We start from the raw sequence: 22,876 nt of genomic DNA, 5'->3' as shown, positions 1-22,876 counted from the left end.
AGTGCCTTCAGAACCAATATGTAGCAAATGGATCTCTCACCTTTGAAGTTCCTCCCTTGGTTCAATGCTTGCCTGTTTTAAGGATCCTTGTCGTCTCAGCAGTGAATTGTTTTTGTGAACTTCAGAAACAGATTTCATGTGGTGCTTGCTAAACGTTGAGTCACCATGAGTAGTAATCTCGGAAAAGAAAAGGACTGTAAAGAGAAGGATCCAAAAGTCCAATCGTCAAAAGAAAGGGAGAAGGAGGCCAAAGCCTCTGGAGGATTTGGGAAAGACAGCAAAGAAAAGGAGCCTAAGACCAAAGGGAAAGATGCCAAAGATGGAAAGAAGGACTCCAGTAGCACGCAGCCTGGGGTAGCTTTTTCAGTGGACAATACGATAAAAAGACCTAATCCAGCCACAGGTACCCGCAAAAAATCCAGCAATGCTGAAGTGATCAAAGAGCTAAATAAATGCCGGGAAGAGAATTCAATGCGCTTGGACTTATCCAAGAGGTCTATACACATGCTTCCATCAGCTATCAAAGAGCTCACGCAGTTAACAGAACTTTATTTATACAGTAACAAACTGCAGTCCCTACCGGCAGAGGTGGGCTGTCTTGTGAACCTGATGACACTGGCCCTGAGTGAAAACTCACTCACCAGTTTGCCTGACTCTCTTGATAACTTGAAGAAACTGCGTATGCTTGACCTGCGGCATAACAAACTTAGAGAAATCCCTTCGGTGGTGTACAGGCTAAACTCCCTCGCCACTCTCTACCTACGCTTTAATCGTATAACTACTGTGGAAAAGGATATAAAAAACTTGTCAAAACTCACCATGCTTAGCATACGAGAGAACAAAATCAAGCAACTACCTGCTGAAATTGGTAAGCGATTGCACTGATTGGAAGTTTAATTCTGTGCTTAAGTTAATTTTGCAGTTCAGATGAGTATACATAAACTGCCACTTCTACAGGTGCCCTTCTTCGTTTAAAACTTCCTAAAATTATGGTCTTGGTCATACTGTTGCAATGTTAGCTTATATTGAGATTAATCAACACTTTGGATATCTATTTTTTAAAAAACAACAGAAGCCCTTTTTCTTCATCTCTCATCTTAAAATCAGATGTATCTTGTTTTCATCTTTGCCTTGTGCTTTCACATATTGTGTCTTCAGAGCCCAGATGGTTTAAAAAAAAAAAAAAAAAAAAGAAGATACAGGGACACGTTTCATCTTAAGATTTCTTTATAAATCATTTATGAACTGTTGCAAGTTATAAACACATTGTGGGCATGTTACAGAGGGGTGTGACCATGGTAATACAAGGTAGAATAGGTAGCTACATGCTATGACCATGAGCAAGCTGTTGGATGCTGTAACAGTTAATAATGTAGGTTAATGATTCGTGAAAGCCTCTACCCTTTATGTCATGAGTATATTAATACATAGACTCTTCATACAAAGTGACCAAATGTTGTATGCATGGTTGATGATTCTTATGACTTTTTAATGAATACTAACTGTTTTTCCAAACATTGTTACAAAAGATGGTGAAATAGTATGAAAGTGGCTTATTGGTATGAATATTCTGTTACAAAAAGTGTGCTGGAATAGCTGTGTATCAAGAACTCCTAAGTTGTTCCTAATAGGTTCCGATTCGTGGAGAACATCTCTTTATCAGGCTGTTCTCAAGCAATACTTTAACAACTTATGTGCCTCATAAAAGGGAGATTCTATCATCAGCAGTTTTATTCTATGTATCACCAGTTTTTAAAATGCAAACGTAGCTTAGTCTCTTTAGGAGGAGGGGAAGCATAAACTTCATGCAGTTAAGAAACTGCTTTGACTTTCTTCAAGTGTGGGGGGAAAAAACCCAACATATAAAAGCCCTTGTAACACTGTGAGTAATAATCCCTCTGCCCTGTTTTTAAAACCTGGTATGGGACTTTTTCCTGTGTGCACGGATGTTAAGTGTTACTGAAGCTGGCCCCTGTGCTCACTAATTTTGCAAAGCCTGGGAAATGCTGTTATTTGGATCCCTAATAGATCTTTTTCAAACCAGCAGTGTTTGCCTCTTTCTCCTGCGCCTTGATATGTAAGATAACATGTTATTGATGGCAGGATTTCCTGGGCACGTCTGAAACTGCTAATCATTGTACTGGACATTGCTGGTAACGACAGCTTCTGCACGTGGTAACTGGAGTGAGGAAATGCAGTGAGGCTGGCAGTTGTTGGTCTCGCTTTTTGGCTCCTTGTAGCTGCTATTGGAATGGATTCTGCTATAGCCACAGAAACAGTTTTTTACTAGGAAAAAATTAAATGGTTAATGTGGTACGTGTTCTGATCAACTTGATTTTTGAGTTGGCACTGGCATCTCAGCAGTCATGGGGATTTCCCCTGGGAGGACTAAGGAATTACAACTTTGACCTATTTTGACACTTCAACTTAAGTCCAACAGCATCTTTGAATCTTTTACTAATCAGAGAATCTTACTGGAAATGATGGGGCTGGTTTGCAAAAAAACCCCCCAAAACATACCACATGTTTCTGCATATGTTGAAGAAATTGCGACTGATGTAGCTGGTTGAGCTGTATTACACAATTGTCAGGACTTTACCTGGGCCTGTTAGTGGCTCAGTTATTAAATATAATTTAGCAAAGAGTCAACTTCTGAGGTTCAACTGGGGATAGTACTGTGTAAATTTAAATTAATACTAGTGTGTGAAGAAAAAACTTTTGTGAGATGTCGCGTTCCAGTGTTTGCTGTTGTCCTTTAGAAACTTTTTGTAGGTGTGTTTGATACTGCAGACATTATTCTTGCTGCTGGAACCTCTTTGTTTCTTAACTGTTTTGTTTGTTGAATTCTTATGGTTACATTTACATGAAAGTGTAACTTCTGTATGTGTTTGTTCACAATAGTCTTGAAAGAGATGATGTGTAAGAGTTTCGTGGAGAAATTTAGTAGATATATGTGGAATATATGTGGCTTGCTTCTTTCTTTTGTAATTTTTTAAAATTCTTGTTTTGATATGCATACAGGCAGTGCGCTCAGTTCTGTATCAAACCCTAGCTTGAGAACATTAACTACTTCTGTCTTGGTATCCAGCAGGTAGTCGTGCCTGTATTTGTATTGTGACAATGCCCATGTTCCTTGTTATGGGTTCACACCTCCTTGTGGAAGACATTTTAGAAGCACAAATACAAGACAACTCTCACCATTATAAAGAATTTTGAAGGGAAATCGCTATGTTCAACAGCAGCCTTTTTTTATTTGAAGTAAATTTTTCTGACTAGGTTCCCTGCAATTGAATCAATTGAAAAATAAATTAATTAAAGGATTTCTAAGTTTGAGTAACACAAAGAATTTTGACTGCCAAGACATACAGAACAGGTGTTTGAAACCCTTTTTCATCAAATAGTAAAACCAGACAAGATAGTTTCACTTTTGTAATTGATTTCTTCTCACTCACTTTCGTGTATCTTCGTTCTGGTACAAAGATTAAATGTTTGAGCTGGAAATACGGCTGAAAAAGGAAACTGCTGAAAAATTTATTTTTTAACTTTCCAGTGGAATTTATGTTTCTTTAAACACTTGTAATTTCTCTACGTTTCACAAGTGCACTTTAAACAAACAAAAAAAATGCCTTTTAAGTCCCAATGATTTTAATCCCTTGTATGTTTATAATACAGTTTGTAAATACTATATACAAGCAAACACTCTTAAATTATCAGCTTGTAAATAACAAAGAAATTTTTGTTGCTGCAAAGCGGGAAGTAAAATGAGGCCATTATCTTTTATAAAGCAATATCATGTGGAGCATTTCAAATTCTTTTTAAAAATACCCCATTGTTCTAGGGCCTAAGGCTCACATATCTGATGGTAAGTTAGTGTGCTTGTTCTTATTTTTAAAAATTTAAAGCTTATGTAACCCGCTGACTTGTCCAGCAAGGACGAGTCTTGCAGCAGTTGGCTACGATGTGTTCACGTTGCTGATCTGGTACACAACTATGTGAAGAATCCTGGGTTTTCTTTAGCTGTCTTTTGGAGGTAAGTGTGCTACAAAAGGTTGCCCTCGACAGAATAAAAAAATAAAAATGAAAACCCTGGACTTCATCTTGAAAAATGGGATATTGCTACTGTTCCCTCAAAGAGCCAGCATTGAGTGTGATGGAATTAAAGTCTTACCCTGGTGCTAGAGACTTGTGGTGGCTTTTGCAAACAGTGAACACAAAATAACAGTTCTGTATAATTATAAAAAGCTTTCCAAATTTAGGAACTTGCTGCTTTGAAATAAAGGGTCACCTGATTTGTAAGCAATCATCCCATTTAATTACTATTCTAGGAATCTTTAGTCTCCAGCCTTATAAAGTAAAGTTTATTTTCTTCCTATTCTCATTGAAAGAAATTGAAAGTAAGTCCTGGAGTCTTAAGTGCTCTGATATTTGAGACCTTTCTTCCAACACCCAGTATGCCCATGACTAGTTGATTTTTGTGCCAGTGATGTTTCACTGTTCTTAGATGCAGCAGTTTCCATCTGTTGCTTACATTTGCTCTCCCACTGTATGTGCTGACAGCAGTTATATCTTCTCCCAGCCATTACTCAGACCACAATTTTTAGTCTTGCATAAAATCTCCATTCCTTCTGTCACCCTGCTGTCCGTTTTCTGTGTTGTCTCATGTTTTGAATGCTGAGCATGCTTGATTAGTTTGAGTGTATTGTTCCTGATGAGAGTTTGTGCTGGAGATAACTCTGTCCCTGCATCTGGATCATATTGCAACTGTGTTAGACTTATCATGCAAACACTCTTGAGACCACCCAAGACACCTGTACTCTTTACCTTCTCTCTTCTCTCTTTCCATCAGAGGTCAACCCTAGGGTCCTAGTAGAAACATACTCTTGTAGGCTACTAAATTTCATAGAGTTTCCATTATTTTTAATTACCTGTTTCTTCCAATGCCCCTAGCTTGCTAGAAAACTCTTGCTTTCTGCTTAGGTCAATGCTGAAAATGCTGTACAAGATTGGCTTTGAGGTGGATTCTTAAGAATCCTGGAGAGGTAAGCTCCATCCAAGCTGATACTTCACTTTCAGTCCTGTTATGTCCATAGCAAGCTGTAATCAGTTTCTCAAGTATCTTGACATATTATCATAGAATCATAGAACGGTTGGGTTGGAAGGCACCTTTAAAGGTCATCTCATCCAGCCCCCCTGCAGTAAGCAGGGACATCTTCAACTAGATCAGGCTGCTCAGAGGCCCATCTAGCCTGACCGTGGATGTTTCCAGGGATGGGGCCTCTAACAGCACTCTTGGCAACCTGTTCAGTGTTTCACCAGCCTCACTGTAAAAAAATTCTTCCTTATATCTAGTCTAAATCTCCCCTCTTTTAGTTTAAAACCATTCCCCCTTGTCTTATCGCTAAAGACCCTGCTAAAAGGTTTTTCCCCATCTTTCTTATAGGCCCCCTTCAAGTATTGAAGGGTCACAATAAGGTCTTTCCAAAGCCTTCTCTTCTCCAGGCTGAACAACCCCAACTCTCTCAGCTTTTCTTCATAAAAGAGGTGTTCCATCCTTCTGACCATTTTTTTGTCCCTCCTCTGGAGCTTCTCCAACAGGTCCATGTCTTTCCTGTGATGAGGACTCCGGAGCTGGATGCAGTACTGCAGGTGGGGTCTCACCAGAGTGAAGTAGAGGGGCAGAATCACCTCCATCAACCTGCTGACCATATTTCTTTTTATGAAGCCCAGGATATCGTTGGCCTTCTGGGCTGGGAGCACATATTGCTGGCTCATGTCCAGCTTTTCATCCACCAGTACCCCCTAGTCCTACTCTGCAGGGCTGCTCTCAGTTCCTTCAGCTCCTAGCCTGTATTGATACTGGGCATTGCCCCAGACCAAGTGCAGGACCTTGTACTTGACCTTATTGAATGTCATGAGATATTCTACTGGTCACCTGAGTCTCCTACTTATTTTCTGCATGCTACTACATCAAACATCTTTGTGGAGTCTACGTTGACTAGGCTGAATATACTAGATCTTCCATATATTTGTAGAAAGCTGTTAACTCTTTATGCCAAACTAATTTATTATTTTACTGATAGTTTTTCAAATCACTTTTTATTTGTCTCTATTTTCATGCCTTTTACTTTCATGCCTTTTGTTAATGTTTCCTGCAAATTCTGTTGCTCTGCATAGTGTTTAGACGACTGTGAGGTCATTAGAATCTGCCCTTGTTATTTCTCATATCCTGAATTTTTAATTGATAGTCTCCAATCCTATGGTAGTGTTCCTTGTTTGGTGGATGACATGTAAAAACTATACTCCTGGTCATGTGATTTCAAAATAAGTTTCTAGAAATGCTTATCTAGAACATCTACTGCTCACTGTGCAAGCATACAGTATTAATGCTTATTAGAAATGGATTCCTTTTAGGGAAAGCTGAAACTAACTCTAAAACACTTCTTAAAAACCAGACTGAAGGTAAAACATTTAACAGAATGTTGTTTGCAAAACACATCGTTCATCAGGTTTTAAGTGGTCCTGGAAACTGCTTTAAAACAACTGACCTGTTATGGTTGGTATTGTCATGAGGAAAACCTAGAAGAGGTCAACCTGCCAGCACTGAGCTGCTGGGAAATAATCTAAAGTTTGGTTCTGTTCTGGGCTTTAAACTGTCTTTAGTAGTTAAACAACACAAACTTAAATGAGGTGACTACACTTGGGGAAGAGTTGCTTTGCATTTAAAATAAACATTTTGGTGAGAAAGAGGAAGTGTTATCACTATAGTTAGTAACAGATGAGTGTTTCTGGCCTTTCCCCCCCCCAGAATGCAGTACCTCTCATTCCCCTGCATCCAATCCAGTTGCTATAGGTAGGATGACGACAATAAGGTTTCCTGCCTTTTCAATATTCAGAAGGCTTCTTAATTTAACATAGTAGTTTACTCCACTGAACTCACTCAGCAAACCAAAAAATGAAGAAAATATTATCTGTGCTTTGTGAGAAGATAGTCTCTCAGTAACTTGGCAAATTCAGGCTCTAGGCACCTAGCAAGTCATAGAATCACGTTTGGGTTGGAAGGGACCTTAAAGATCATCCAGTTCCAAACCCCCTGCCATCAGCAGGGACACCTTCCACTAGACCAGGTTGCTCAAAGCCTCATCCAGGCTGGCCTTAAACACTTCCAGGGAGAAGGCATCCACAACTTCTCTGGGCAACCTACTTCCTTGGGCAACCTAAGGAAGTCATTGCTACTAGTCATTTATTGGACTTCTCTTAACACTTTTCCTGCAACATATATATAGATTTGTTTGAATAAGATCTAAAAATACTTTAAAATCCATTTAACCGAATAACTGAAAACATATTCCAAGGTCGATGGGGTTTTTTTAGGTTTTTTGTTTGTTTGTTTGTTTTGGGTTTTATTTTTGGGGTTTTTTTTTCATGCTTAGCCAAAAGCTCTGTTCAAGAGTGGCTGAATTAGGGGGAGTTCTTGTGAAATGGCTGTGCTGATGTGTAACAGCTTCATGATGCTGAAAGGGGCTGTGTCTACGCCCCTCCTCACAGCTTCCCGCTGCTCAGTCCTTCTGCCTCCTTCATCTGAGCTGTTCCTTGGTGAGGTGATTTATCTCACTAAACAAACAGAAAAATAGTGATGGTTTTGCTACTTTTGTTGTCTGTTACTTTAATTAGTTGAATTCAGTGAAGTTTCAGATAAGACTGGAACTGGTGTAGGAGGAGGAGTGGGAGAGCATGAACTGGAAAAGGGAGAGCAGGAACGCCACTTTTGCCCACACTGAGCTGTTAAATCAGCTTGGCTCGCTGCAGCTCACTTGTGAAGCCTCACAGGTAGGATGGCTCGTGTTGTATAGAAGCATGTGAAGTGCACTGCAAGTGGTTTGAAGAAGGATGGATTACTGTCTGCTATTGAACGTGCATCAGATTATATTTTCAGAATCACTTTTTCTTCCTTTCCCCCTTCCTTTCCATGTCTTGGTCCTCAAAACCCGGTGTAGCTCTATTGGATTCCTGGTAGCATCAGCTCAGTCCCACCTTCCTTAAGCAATTTTTTGTTATGTTTTTATGTGCAAGTTTCTTGATGGCAAAGCTGCTCTATGTTGATATTTGTGAACCTAGGCTTTCTTATAAATTGCATCCTACCTAACTGTGGTGATGTTTTCAGAGTGCTTCTTGCCCAGTACCCTGCTTCTGACTGTAGCCCTAACATCTGCATAAAACCAGGGTAAGTGTATATGAGGCTTAACCTGACTAACCCAGATCCAGCTATTTTCGTATCAGGGATTTCCTGAGTCTGGTGGAACGTGTCTCTTTAGTAATTCTCAGTAGACTCCTCTTCCAAGGGCTTGACCACTTTTTTTCCTTTAAAATCCTGTAAATGCTTTGCATCCTTAGAAAAGTCCACAAGTTTGTTTTGAACATTGTTCTTGATTAAAAGGTTACTGTTATGCAGATGCTGAGTATCTATATGTACTGAGTGCAAAAGCAGAACTTACCTCTTCACTTGGCTGTTGAATCTCTGGTGGCATCCATGAACTGAAACCATAATGGAAAAGTTTTCATATGGAAGCTTTGCCAAAACACAATATGGATGGATAACTGTGGAAATGAGTTCACAAGGTAGACTCCAGTTTCATCACCATATCTGGTAAATTGTCCATTCTACTGAGATCAAAAAGTTGAAGATTAGAATGGAAGAATGCGAATGCTTTGGTGAGTCAGACAGTCAGCACGAGAAGGATGAAAACCAGAGGAACTGTCTTGGGATGAGGCCAAGCAAATGCTTCAATTTGCAGGCTGTTACTTAAGCAAACGTTTTGCATTTCTTGTGTAGAGAGTTTTATTGCATTCCTCCATGTTGTGTTGAAGGAACTGTTTTGCACAATCACGTTGATAATATCTTCTTTGGAAAGGCAGGGTTGCATCTTAAAACAGTGTTTGGTATTTTTGTCGTCTTAGCACACACAGCTCAAATAGAAATAATATTGTCAACACAGTTGAAGTTACATTTGCATAGTTTCTCCAAGTTTCTTAAGACTCCAAATATTGTGTTTTCTGTCTGTGAATGCAACTCTTATTCTATGGAGAATCTGGTCAGGGCTGTTCTGCAAGGGAAATATTTTTAGATTGTAATTCGGGGAATCTGCCTACACCAGACTTGGAATGTCTCTGAGACTCTCTTCTGTTCTTCCCTTCCCCCATCTACCCAATATTTAGATCATTTGTGGTTTCTTCACTACTTTGAAACTCTTTTTCATAACACTTGCACCTGTTTGGTTTTCAGTAGCATAGACAGCAAACCAGATGTGTGCAGCTTCATTAGTTCACGTCTACTCACTCCACGCTGAATATAGTACCTCCTTATTAAGTGACTGGTTAGTTGCAGAGCTTTTCAGTGGTACTTTGAATTTCATTCCCCCTTTTTTTTTTAGCAGACCTGACAATATAGAGAAAGATTTATTTACATTATTTGTATCTAAGAACCCTTTCTGTTTCAGCAGTTTGAAGGAAATCAAGTTGTGTTCCTGGGCTTAGCTGGCATGCTAATATCTGCAAACACAGTGGTTGAGAATATTTTTATATTTTTGTATTCTAATGTGATAAAAAGCATGAAGTTGTGAACAGAAGTGGAATAAATATAGGCATTGATATGTGTGTGCTGCTCCCTATAAGTCAAATAAAATGACTGCTTATTTGATCCAGTTCAGGTTGCTTTCTTGAGCTGCAGGAAGAGTGAAGAATTTTATTTTGGCTGGCTTCAGCTTTGGTGTCTGAGTTCTGATTCCTGTGAAAGCTCTTGTGGGGATGCGCTTTTGTCTTGACAGCTAGTCAAATTCCACCTGATTACATTTTCTTCAGACTGGCTTTAGGATAATGATTAAGTAGTTCTGCCTTTTTGATCTACTTGCAGAGCTTATGGGGATGATGCCTCAAGTGTAATTCCAGTAAATACTGACAGCTTGTTCGAAGTCCAGCTTTTTTTTTTTTTTTTTAATATCAATGGTGCAATTATTTCAACTGTTTGAATACTTTCATAAGTGTTGAACAGGGGGAAATACTCACTTCCCTCAGGCTGCCCTTGCTAATGCAACCCAGTTGGTGGTTAGCCTTTATTACTGGAGAGCGAGCACACTTGTTCCACACTCAAAATGGACAGGATCCAAAATATGACCCCCTGGTCCTTCCATGCAGAGCTGTTTCCTCACTGGCTGGTGTGTGAGGCTGCACAGCTTTACCGGGTTCTTCCATGCTAGCTGCAAGACTTTGCTTTTGTCTTGGCACTTCATGAAGTTCCTCTTGGTTTGTTCTACTGCCCAGTTCAAATCCTGCCCTGAGCCCTTGCTAAGACTGTTTCTTCTACGTTTTGCTTGTTTAAAATGTTGTTTGAACACGTTTTTAATTTTATGTATTTGTTACTTTCAGTTATAAGCAATAAATAAAAAGTGTTTTGCTGTTGTGTCTTGTTGAAGCTTGTTTTAGACCATATTTTGAGTCTCTCTTTTCAGCTGAGCTTAGGTTCTGTGTTTTTGAGTGGTTCCCATAACTGGATCCTGTTGTGCATTCTGCAAATTCTAAATATTTTACTGTGGTTATTTCTTACTTATATGAATATTTTAACTTTGGTACATAAGTCACTTGTGACCATATTAAGGTTGCATTCTTTCTGCTCAGTAACTCTTCTGCGCAAGTTATAGTTGTGCAGTAATAATTCAAAATAGCTCTGACTGCTTAACTGTTCTTTTGGGCAGCTGGTAATGAGCAGAAAGTTCAGGCTGTCTGTTACAGTGATGTACTCAAACCTCAGAGAGAGGGAAAAGATTCTGAAACTTTACAATTTGTAAAATTGTTTATTTTTTTTCTGAAATCAGGACACTTATCCAAAGTTTTATAGACAGCCCAAACATTTTTTTTTCCCCTTTTCTTCCCCAGCAGAGAGCCAAGTGCGAGATGGATAACTACCAAAGTTAGGGCAACTGTTTGTAACTTGTTCCCAGTATTACTGATTTTGCATAATTATTCTTTACAAATTAGCTTACAACCAGTGTTGTGACACACCAGCCTGAAGTCCCACTAATATTTGCATTCTCCTCTTCCTTGTACTCTCTGTAAGAGTCTTGATCCTCTTGCTGTGTCATCTGGACCAGGATTTATCATGTGGTGAAGGATTTCATAATTTTCAATCTTCTTAAGCATGGGCAGGCACGGAGTTAATCCAGCGGAAAACAGGCTATATTGCAAATTGTCTTTGTCGTCCAAGAGTGTTGCCAACTGAGTGAATTAGTGGTAGGAGACACTGAAGCCTCTTTGCCATTCTCTCTCCCTACACAACTTAATTTGTGTGTACTTTTAGATTTTTTTTTTTTGGTGGAGCTATATTTTGTTTTTTAACTGGCCAAGAAGATTTTTCAGAGTTATGTAAGTCAGGGCATGTAACTCGGTCCTCTTGTCTTAACAGGCTTTCAAGGTTGGCCATGTAATGGGACTATAATTCTGCCTCATTATGCAGAAAATATTAGTCATTTCATAATGCTGGGGTTTTTCACCAGGTATATTTAGCTTTGTCGTACTATAACATTTAGTCTCCATGCATATGAGAACGACAGTGAGGTGATTGCTCACCCTACCTTTTTTAAGGATTGTTGAGATGTATACTCAGCTGTATTTTTAACAGTGTTTTTGACTGGAAGGTGGTTGGGAGTCTTCACAAACTATTTTCTCTGAAAAGTGCATGTGAATCATCTGAAATTTTTATCTTGTAGAATCTTTTAAAATACAAGTTTTTAAAAACTACATAATAGGGTGTAACTAACCATTTTGTGAAAGTTATTTATAGAGAAACTGCTTTATGTATTTCATATGGGCATTACTTCTACTTTAAAACCTTTTCTTGTCAAGCCAGCTAGTACATGCAGTTTCTATCTGCTTTCTTGGCAGATTTCTGAGCTTCAATTGTTTTTTTTTCCTCTGCAATTACAGTGCAATGTGTAGTATTAAAAAAAAAAAAAGTCTGTGAGGGGGAAGCAAAACTCAACCCCAAACCCCAGCACCTTCCTAGTTTATTTTCTAGTTGTCCTGAGGATGCTTGTCCCCTCAATGCAGTTGCAAGTAGCCCATGGAGAATCCTTTATTCATTACTGTGAGCTTAAGATTTGTCTGTTTTGGACATTACTTCTGGTGAAAAGCATTAGTTAATTTTACCTGTGATTAGTATTTCCCTAAAGCAGTGCTTGCTTTGCTCCAGTGTTTTCAGGTGTTTGAACAGCCCTTTGGTGGAGCGATGCTGGAGTTGTCTGGGTGTGAACTGGAATGGGTTTTTCCTTAGTAAACTACTTTCTGGGGAAGGCTGATTCTGAGTTGCAGCACATTTCTAGCTGGTGTATTTCTGTTAAATTGATTAAGATACGAACGTGTTTCAGCAAAGTTTATGCAGTACAGTAGAAAAGAGCAGATGTTGATTCTTTTAATATGAATAAGATCATCAGCTCCTCACTCATTAGCTGCTTTTTTTCTTTTTACACTTGAGCAAATCTTTCTTTTAAGAAAACTTTCTTTTTTATTTCGACATATGCTTCTTACTCTGGCCAAGCAAAAATGCCAGACTTCAGTTGTATCTTGCTGAAACTTATTTTCACCTGTTTGGGGGATTGTTTCCTTCAATACAGTTGTCACTGTTCAGACAATAAGGACACTTTCCATCACAGAAACAAGCTGGCTTTACATCGGCTCCGAGGAAAAGCATTGTGCAGATGGCCTTGAGTTTGGTCTCTTTGTTCTTGCAGATCATTATTTGTTCTGTCAATTGTTTATGCCATGTGTTTATCCTGGCATAATTTTTGAAAGAGGTGCTGTTGTGCAGCAGTGCAGTGCACAGTGGGTCCGTTCATGGGCTACATCACTGCCGTCAGTCAGCTGGTGAAAGAGCTGCCCCTGATCTTTAGCTGCTGGCCTGGCAGCAGTGTACCCTCCATGTCCAGAGTGGTTCTGGTCCCATGTACTGGGGTGATTTCAGTAGTGCTGGTCACGTTAACTGCAGTGTTGCTGGTACTCAGACCTCCCTCCCTGCATGCAGAACAGAGAGCCTCTCACCCAGAAAAATAGTTAGAAATAGGGTTTAAGGAGAAGAAAGGGTAGATGGTGCTGATGTGCGACCAGGTGTGTAAAGGACTGGACTGGACCCTTTTATTTCCTTATCCCTCTATTTTTGCATACTTGTCCTTCCCAAACCACATTGATTGATCCCTTTCCCCTTCCCTAAAGATCCTATAGCAACTCTTACAGTCCCATGTTGCTCTTCCTTGCAACCCATAGTAGGTGTTCAAGCCCCATATGCAGCAACAGCCCTCAGTCTGTGAGGTGCTCTGGGGAGAACCTTTCCGTTTATTCACTGTGATGGGTCTTGCACTGGCCATGGGGCTGACTACTTGCCTGGGACAGCCAGTATTGGGGTTCTCCCACCCACTGCTGGTCCTTTGTGTGCCTTTGCACGTGGAGATGAGCCTCTACCACATTACCTAAATGTTTTGCACCTTGTTGAGTATACTGGATGTAAGAATTTTTTCCATACGTCATGGAGAACAACAGGAGAAATGTACCTTGAGTGCTTTTTGTTGACTTGCACGCTATGCTGTGTCTCAACAATCCAAATTAAAGTATTGAAAGGATTTCAGTGCCAACAGCACTTCACCTCCCCTCTCTTTCTTCCCGTAGTGGAAAAAAAGAGCACTTTGGTGAGATGCTGTCAAAGCCATAAGTATTACTACGTCCAAGAGCAAGATTCCTTACTGAGCAATGTGAACTAAAAGCTGAATGTTGTCATATCTGTTGAAATGGTTTTCCTTAAGTCATTGTTCTTCATGGTAGGGCTTTAACTTCTGCTTGATTTCTTTGAAGTTTGTTGGGTAGTCCTCAATCTATTTTAACATTCAGAATTTTTATCAAATATTTACCATTGTTGCTTTTTAAAACAATGCTTACACCTTTAATATAACAATGTTAAGTATGGCTATCCAAAGTAAATGAAAGGGCTAACTTGCCCTTAATTGGCTAAATAAACATGAACATCTTTTTTTTCCCTCCCCAGAATTAGCTGGTGAGAAGTTTGTTTCAAACACGTAGCTTGCTGTTGTCAAAGTTTTCAGCAGGTGCAAAAATGAAGTACAGCAAACGTTGCTGCAAAAACCCAAGTCTTCCTTCAACTTCAGCAGATGTAGAGTGGGAAGAGTCAAGTAAATGAGAAATCAGTGTGATGAAATGAAATTTATGCCACATTTCAGATTTGACATCATTGGTTTAGGTCTGAAGTGAAAACAAGTGAAAACAGCGATCACGATGTGAAAACTACTGCCCCAAAGTGTGTGAAGGTTCTTGAGTTATCTTAGTAAAGATTTATTGGGTTCTTTTTTTGTTTGTTTAAAGGGCGGGTTTTTTAAGTCTTTGTCAAGCTTTTCTTCCTCCTTCTATTGCATTCTGCACTTTGCCCACTTGTTTTCATGAATAACAAAAAGGTGCTCCTACCACAGAACATTAACTCTTGCTTAATTTTTTTCTTAAATTTGCTTTCTTCTGCATAGTAATGGCATTGAAGCCTGTGGTCTGTGCAGTGCTGGATGCAGCATGTTTGACTATTGACTGTTGCCTGGAATACACTTGAATGCTGACTTAAGAGAAGCAACACGCACAGAGTGATGGAAGAGCTGCTTAAGCTACATCTCTACGTTTCAGCTGCCTAGTTTCTAGAAAAACTAGAGTTTTCTAGAAAATTTGGGTTAATAAATGCAGGAAATAAGATCACTTATATAACAATCTAAGCAAAATGGAATAATGAAGCTGTTGGGGTTGGCTTTTACTGGCTTTTCACAACTGTTTTGTGATACACAGTAAGCATTGTGGCTACACGACACATAAAACTCAGCACAAGCCTGAATTCATGATTATTTTACGATTTATTAAATCACCGTTTGTGATTATCTGCTGATCTAATAGGTAGACAGTCTGCATGTCAAAACTTGGCCGAGCTAGTCCTGCAGGCCTGCGGGTAAATCCTTAAAAGATTGTGTCAAAGATACAACACTGAAGCATAAAAATAGACATTCGCTCCTCAAAAGGAATTTATTGCTCTTCCAAATCTGTTACTCACTGAGTCATGTTCTTATACACAAATACAGTGACCTCATCTTTACTGGAGAGAGTTGAATTTGTTCAAATCATTTGCATTAATTTCACCTCCATCAGATGCAAAAATATGTGAATGCATACACCTGTATTCATACATGCACACATGGGGGGTTTTTTTTAAACAAACCCAACAAGCTATTGCTCAGAATACAGTGTGTTTACCATTAAATTAGGTGAAACTACTGTACATAGAGATTTGTGCCTAGCTATACGTTAATTTAAATTAATGTGTAAGTGTCTGGAATGAAGCAGTTCAGTGTAAAGTAGCTGAACACTAAGCAATTCCAGTCTTTTTTAAGGCTTAACAGATAAGCCTTTTATTTCAAACTTTTACTTGCTATAGCTCTGCTTGCATATATAAAATACAAAAATCTATGTATGTAGGTTTACAGTTTACCTATCATAAGTTGCCTTTTTTGTGATGACTTAAAAAAGATGAAAAATAACATTCTGGGTAACTTACCTAGTTTGTCAGCCAGATAATTTTGTTGTCTCTTAATTGTTGGTTTCGTGCCTGAAAATAATTCATGCTATAAAAGCAGATCTCAATTTCTCAAAATTTGATACAATTGTCTTACTCTGTGATGTTTTAAACTTCTGGTCAACCTGAAACACACGTGAGGTATAGGTTTTGTACTCTTATTCCACAGTTTGAACTGTCAGAAGAAAATCAATAAATAAATAAGATTTCTTCAGAGAATCTATAAAAGCTTTATCTGAGTTTTAAAAAATTGTTGATCAAGCTTTAGATTTGACTGACAAAATTGTGATACTGTAATGTCTTATATGTATAACTTTATTGTAGTATCTTTTTTCAGATTATCCCCAAATCTATCTGATTCTATTAATCTTTGTGTAGAAGTCATTTTCTAGAGCTGTACATAAAAGAACTTGATGTTTTGGTTTTCTTTTGTGCTTTTAGGCGAGTTGTGTAACCTCATAACGCTGGATGTAGCGCACAATCAGCTTGAACATCTTCCAGAAGAGATTGGAAGCTGCACACAGATCACCAACCTTGACTTGCAGCACAATGAGCTCTTGGACTTGCCAGAAACCATAGGTATGTGAAGAGACTGGAGAAGAGAAAATAAATCACTAATTCAAAATGTTCAGTAAGAGGAACACATTTAAGAATGATTATTTGGTTGGTGACTGTAAAATGACTGGTGTTCAACTCTAGGCAGCTTCCCATTTGAGATCAAAAGCAAGGTGTGTGTGTTACCTTAAATGTCAATTCTGGCTTTCTGAATTACACTGTTAAATCTAGCTGTGCTGTAGAGTGCAGCATCGTCTAAGAATGAGAGTTACACGAAAAAAATCCATCACTTCTAACTCCGATTTAAGGTGTTCTATGGTTATCAATAAACATCCACAGCTTGTCTGTCTATTCTGTAATGAAACTGAGCATATAAAGGAAGAAAAGGCTGAAAGACTCTTAGCTGAAGTGTCATACGTGGACAGATAGTTTTAACTAATGTCCTTGGCTAAAGAAAAATAGAACTAAAAAGATAAATGTTTTAAATGAATTCTGTATATTTTAGCTTTTCCATAGAATGACTAAAAAAAAAATATTCCAAGTCCACAAAATCCATGTTCTAATGCAATAAAATACAGAGGATTTGCAACTTTGGGAATAAGCCTGAAATAAACACTGTCATGGTCGATTTCAGAATCTCATAGAGGATGAAACAACAAAATATGACTTTTCCTGGTTAATTAAATCAGTTTTAAACAGATGGCAGAGAAAGATGCATGCTGTAATCTAAAAAGACAAAAAAACAAGGCCATCATGACTTTAAGCTCTTATTTGTCACCAAAACGTACTTGGAAGAATGAATGTTATCACTTAAACGATATTTATATCGGGCATTTTGTTAATGTTCTTTTATATATAGTAAAGAGAATGAGTAGAGAAGTGAAGAACCACTTAACAACGCTCCAGCTTTTCTCCTAGCGGTAAATTTTTGAGTGTGGAGCTACTGTGGCTTTTTGTTTAGAAAGCTTGACCTAAACAGAGTTTACATTGATGAAATATCCACTGGAACTAAACTTCCTTCCTGGATTGATGATATTTTTAAACTCTGGCGATCCTGTTCCATCTGGAATTTGCATCTAACTTACACAATTCATAAGCACAGCCTTTATTTTAGTAGCTATTTTGTAAATCTTACTGCAAGTTATTTTAAAAAAAAATTATGTGCAGCGTACATGTCATATTTAGGATGTGAGTTCTCTGGATAAACTGCCAATTATGGGAAAAAGTCTCTTAGCAAGTGGGAGATTTCTGTTGTCAGGGCTGATAGACCACTATTGTTGATTCTTGTGCAGAACAGTAGTATGATTTACTGAGTTGTTAAGTGACAGCAGTCACTGAGCTTCTCAGAGGACCACAAAAATCTTACTTATAATATGCTGCAAGGCTGTGCTTGCAGGGAAAGGTCTTCAGGTAGACCTGAGAGGCACAAAGTTACTTAGGCACTTCAGTCATTTGTGATAGGAAATTGCTGACTATGCAATCAAGATAGTTTGGACTCCTCTCTTTCTTGAGAAAGTTACTGTAAGCTTAGGTGGTTTGTATTGAGTCAGGTTCATACCTGCTTGGACTGGATTGCTGCCTGTTTTGTTTTGTATTTCCATTGCATTGTCTTTAAATGAGGTTTTTTTTCATTTACTTATTTTAAAATGTATATAGCTGTCTCTTTACGTGCTTATCCGAGCTGAATATCAATGCTCGACAGACTGCCAAAGACAGATGAATAATGGTAAGAGACAGCAGTGTGCTGTCATGTCTTCAACCTTACACTGGTTCAGTTTTTGCTCCACTGGGAAATACCTGTTGTTTGTATTGACCAATGTGTAGTAGCTGAGCATTTCTGTTCAGAGTAGAAACTTCAAATCAGAAATTGGTATTTGTGCCACACAGAGTTCACAAACAGCCAGAATTGAATACTGAAGGGAAAAATTTTAATCTCCATCTTAAATGATAACGATCAACCTACATTTATGCAAGTTACAGAAAAGGCAGCCGTAGCCAGTTCAGCAACATTGGCTTTATTTCTTAGTCATCGCAGTTTTGGTTCAACATTAAAGCAAGTTGCGGCTTGATTTTTAGATTACAGCTTGCATTGTGGTTAGGTTTGTTCAGCGAGAGGTTCTTGAGTACTGAGAAAAACCCGGCGAGTAAATGGCGCGTGGCCGCCTGGCGTGTGTCGCTCGGGCGGCTGCGGGACGGCCCTTCCAGCCCCTCCATCTCTCGCTCCTGTTTCCATCCCTTCCCTGCTCGTGGATATCTACCTGGTGTTTGGCACAACTGGCTTTTCTGGCAACATTTACACGCTGCCAGGTTTCAGTACAATTAATATGTAAGTGCTGTTCATGTTTCCCCAGTTCAGTCAAACTGGGCTGGGGGTCACACACCAAGTACAAAAAAGACCAAGCACACTTACTCCTTCTAAATATTTAATGTACTATGAGCCTCTGAGCCTGCTGTTACGGTACAGACTTTCCATTACTGCCAGGTCTGTCCTCTCCTCCCCCACCAACACCCTTTTGATGGAGGCCTGTTTTTTTTTTTCTTGAGAGGAATGTTTTTCTCAGACTGCTTTGAAAAACAAACAGCCCCCTTCCTTTTCTATTTCTTCCTCCCCTCAAAAAGGACCCTTTCCCTCCTTCCCCCACCCAAAATCTTTGCAAAATGCTTCCTAAATTGACTGCTGGACTAGCTAACCAAGTTTTGGTTTTACCACAGAAAGATTTCTGGACTTGCCAATTAAAAAAACCCCCAAAATCCCAACACAACAGCTTGTTTTCTAACAGTTCTGTGCTGAAATGCGACAGAGCTATGAGGAAGAGATGTTGGAGGGTGACATGCAGGGGAGTGGCAGGGAAGGGATTATGCATCAGCAATGATTACAGAGGTAGCAGAGCCAATAAACCCACTCTGTAAAAATACAAAGTTCTTGTTTCAACTAACTCTTTGTAAGCACGCTTTCATGCAGTAACAAATGTCGATTTTAGATAGTTGTTATCAGGAAGTGACCTAATGTCTTGCTTTATAGATATTGGCTTAATACATTCATATCTGTTTTGCTGTTGATTGAAAATTGTAAAGTACTTTGTATATTAGATCACTTCCTGTAAGAAAAATGAGCTTTGTGGAACAGCTTAGCACATTCCAAGAGTCTCAAGTCTAGAATCAAAATCATAGTGGGATCTTAGCTGCTTAGTATTTTAATTGTAAATTTACCCTCCCACCCCCATGGTGTTGATTTTTTATTTCTTATTTATTTTTATTTTTTTAAATGGGGGGGATATGATGATCTACTGTTATTTACACGATGTCTTGTCTCTGTGTACTTAGCTGGCACACTAATATATCCAAAAGATATATAAAAGATGGTGAAGAACATACCATTTGTATTAAAAATAATAATTGGACTTTTGAGACAGAGCGAAAGCAAATTTTGGGTGGAGTAAAGTGTTTCGCTGGATTACAAGCTAGCTTAGAAAATTTTGTGCTGCAAATACCACATTTTGTGAGTGTTCCCTCTTTGAACTTTTAATTGTAGCATTCTGTACCAATGTGTTCATAATTTCTTATTTAAAAGCACAGAAACACTTAGTTGAGAAAGCAACAGAAACAGAATTACAGCTTTTTAAAAAAAATCAGATTCTTCATCTGTTTTGTAATTTTCTAGTTTTGTGTGTTTACGTGTGCAGTTTGATTATAGTCAAATGTGCCATATTCATGGACATTTAAGGCAACAGACATTTTAATAAGAAAAATAATAGTCAGTTGTAAATGTTCCAAAATGATGCTTTAAAAGCACAAAAAATTCCATCACTGGACACACTTCCCAGTGTCTGACATGGCACTGTTCCTAAGAGATGGTTAGGAAAATGAGGCATATTCAAAGCCCTGCGCTCTGTTCCTGCCCCTCGCTGCGACACATTAGCTCAGAAGCTGAAATCACAACTCTGATGAAAGTGAGTATTACGTGGAGTCACTTTGCCATTTTTGCTGGTTGCAATTGTGCTACAAACGAGGCTTCTAACCTGTTTAGCCCCAGTGTACCTCTGAGAGCACTGCTGTGCTTTTAAAACACATAGTTGATAAAACATGAAGCATCGTGACCTGAACTGGGCATGTGTAACTGGTACAGCTCAGGTTATACAAGTGGTGGTTTTAAGTCCCTAAAAGTCCTGGTAAAAATACTTCTGTAGAAAAGTGGAACTACTTTAAAATGGTATTTTAAGTTTAACAGGCTTAGCAAAAACTGGAGAAGTCTTATTCTGAAACATCTGACAAATGTGCTGGTCCTGATGAGACCCAGCAGAGGACCTGCAGCTCCCTCAGTGCTCAGGGGTGATGTTCATATGTGACTGATGGGTTTGATGCTGCTAATTACCCACCACTCTGATGGAGTAAAGTGCATAGGGTCCCGTTCCAGCTTTGATGGCAGTAGTAATTGTCTTAAAATTTAAGTGCATGACATAGTGCTTTGATCCATTTCCATAGGCTCACATTGGGAGATCTGATCAGCATTCAGTTCTTTGTCTAAGGTTTTGTTCTTGGACAGTGCTGTTAATGAAACATTTTTAATTAGATTCTGCTAGTATTGGGCAATTGCAGTAAGCTCAGCCTTTTCTTTATCTGGTGGAAAGCAGTGGCTCCCACTCTTTCATTCTTATTTTCCGGCTTTTATAAGTGTTTGCTGGTTCTCATGGTGGTCTCATAGAGGGAATGAAGCTTCTGATTCCTGTTGGCTTCAGTTCTAGACCTAATAAATACAAAGCAGTGAAATTAGTTAGAAATAGTGAGCGACAGGAGAGGGTAAGTGGGAAGTGACTGCTCACTGCCTCCTCCAACGGCGGAACGGGAGGGATGAAGCACAGCTGTGAGGTGTGGACCTCAAACCAGTAAAAAGCAGCCTGTACGGTGTGCGATGGGTGGGGAACACTTGGGTGTCAGTGTTTGCACAGGTTGCTGTAGATGCTGAAAGCTCACAGGGCAACGTGACAGTTACGCAGAAGGAAAATGTGTCTGTTGCTGCTAAATTCAGGAAGTTGCTGAGGCACACGCTGTTCAGTCTCGCCCGGCTCTTGGGGAAGTTTCAGGGTGTGCTCTCCCTTTTCTTAGGTTCTTCTCTTGGTATCTACCATTGAGCATTTTTTTTCCAGAGAGAAAATACTAGCTGGCTCTCTAGTCTGAGTGCAATAATTCTCACATTCCTTAATTTTCTAAAATTATAAATGTATATTAATGTACAACCTGATCTAATAGATGTCCCTGCCTACTGCAGGGGTCTGACCTTTAAAGGTCCCTTCCAACCCAAACCATTCTATGATTCTGTGTTACACATTTTCTGTTCACTCTATATTGTAGGGCAGACTTAAAAAATTAAACACATCTATCACTTAGGAAAGCTTAATGTTTTTTTTCTGCATTGCCAGTTAAGCATAAACTGTTCTTACACTGTGATTTACATTTATATAAATCTTTAAATTTCACAGAAAGGTTTTAAATAGTCAATTGAGAAGGAAAGTAAAGCTACCAATGAAAAATTAAATGAAATAAATTTCAGTAGCTTTGTGTTCTTGTATGAAGTATCAATTGAGTAAAACATGATATTTCATACCCAAAATAAGTCCCAACTATTGCTTTTGACTCTGCTGCAATGTGAAGTGTTTTTGTATGTTTGTATCATTTTCAGCTAATTATAACTTCTTTTTTTTGTTTGTTTTAATAGATAAATCTCCAATGCAGACACAATATAGTTAAATATATATGTACTGTTTTTCTGTGAAAGTTAGGTTAACTTCTGTCGGCTCATTATTTCTGAGTTTATTGATTTGATGTGTATTCCTGAAAATATTTTTAAATTTGTATTTTGTTTGGATACTCTTCCTGGTAAGACCAGGATAGGGACGTTGTATTTTAGTGAGTGTAAATACCATCATACAATAATTAGATGCAGAGACCAATATGTACAGCTATATTATCACTGCTCTCAGCGTTTTCAGAATGATTTGTATACTGCAGAAAGAAAAAGCCCATAATCTCGTTTTCTTTATGTAAGAAGCAGGCATGAGGGAAGGGTGATTCAAAGGAACACATCAGAACTGAGACAAGCAGGTCTATTGGTTACATAAATTATGATGAATTCATATTAAATGAAGTTGACTTTTCATAGCTTAGTTTCAGAAACACGTCAGTAAGAGTTAGTGCTCCCTGGCCTTCTGCACGTGTTGTGTGTGGTGCGTGTCAGAGACCTGAGCCTTTGTCACTCAGCTTCTGCCAGCACCGTGTGTGCATCTTTCACACATACGTGGTCAGCAGTGATTATGGTCTTGAATCAGAACTGAAAAACAAACAACTTCTGACATGGTCATGCCTTAGCATTAATTTTTAAATAATGAGGGAAAATTGTCTTTGGTTGCTGCTGTTAGACTGAAAATAGATAGGAATCTCTTTGCTCTCTTCAAATGGCATTTAAACCAGAAAGGGTGTTAGAGATTATTTTAAATTTATGTTAAATGGCTTTCTAATAGCAATTTCTAGAATTTCTAGACTTTGTGTAAGAAGGGTAATGCACTTTGGTTTGAACAGGACAGAAATGATGGATCCTGCTGACCTAATCTGAGTCTGAATCTGCCTCCTACACTGGCCTGATATATCAGGAGGTATTGGTGGCTGGAAAGAAAA

The 22,876-nt window shown here is 38.7% G+C and overlaps 1 protein-coding gene across 2 annotated transcripts in view; it reads left to right on the top strand.

Annotated features, from left to right (window-relative positions):
* The first annotated feature begins 6 nt into the window (after nt 1–6).
* Nucleotides 7–22,876, top strand: part of SHOC2 (SHOC2 leucine rich repeat scaffold protein) — a 39,759-nt gene continuing 16,889 nt past the window's right edge. Inside the window, exons 1-2 of one of the 2 annotated variants that reach the window (XM_010166697.2) lie at nt 7–868; nt 16,094–16,231. In XM_010166697.2, coding sequence (XP_010164999.1) covers nt 166–868; nt 16,094–16,231 — 841 coding nt within the window. In that variant the 5' untranslated portion in view covers nt 7–165. The remainder of the gene's footprint in view (nt 869–16,093; nt 16,232–22,876) is intronic. The other variant, XM_010166698.2, reaches the window with a different exon arrangement.

The sequence above is a fragment of the Antrostomus carolinensis genome, unplaced genomic scaffold, assembly GCF_000700745.2.
Source record: "Antrostomus carolinensis isolate BGI_N321 unplaced genomic scaffold, ASM70074v2 scaffold6874, whole genome shotgun sequence".
Lineage (NCBI taxonomy): Eukaryota > Metazoa > Chordata > Aves > Caprimulgiformes > Caprimulgidae > Antrostomus > Antrostomus carolinensis.
This window is presented reverse-complemented; position numbering and strand designations above follow the sequence as displayed.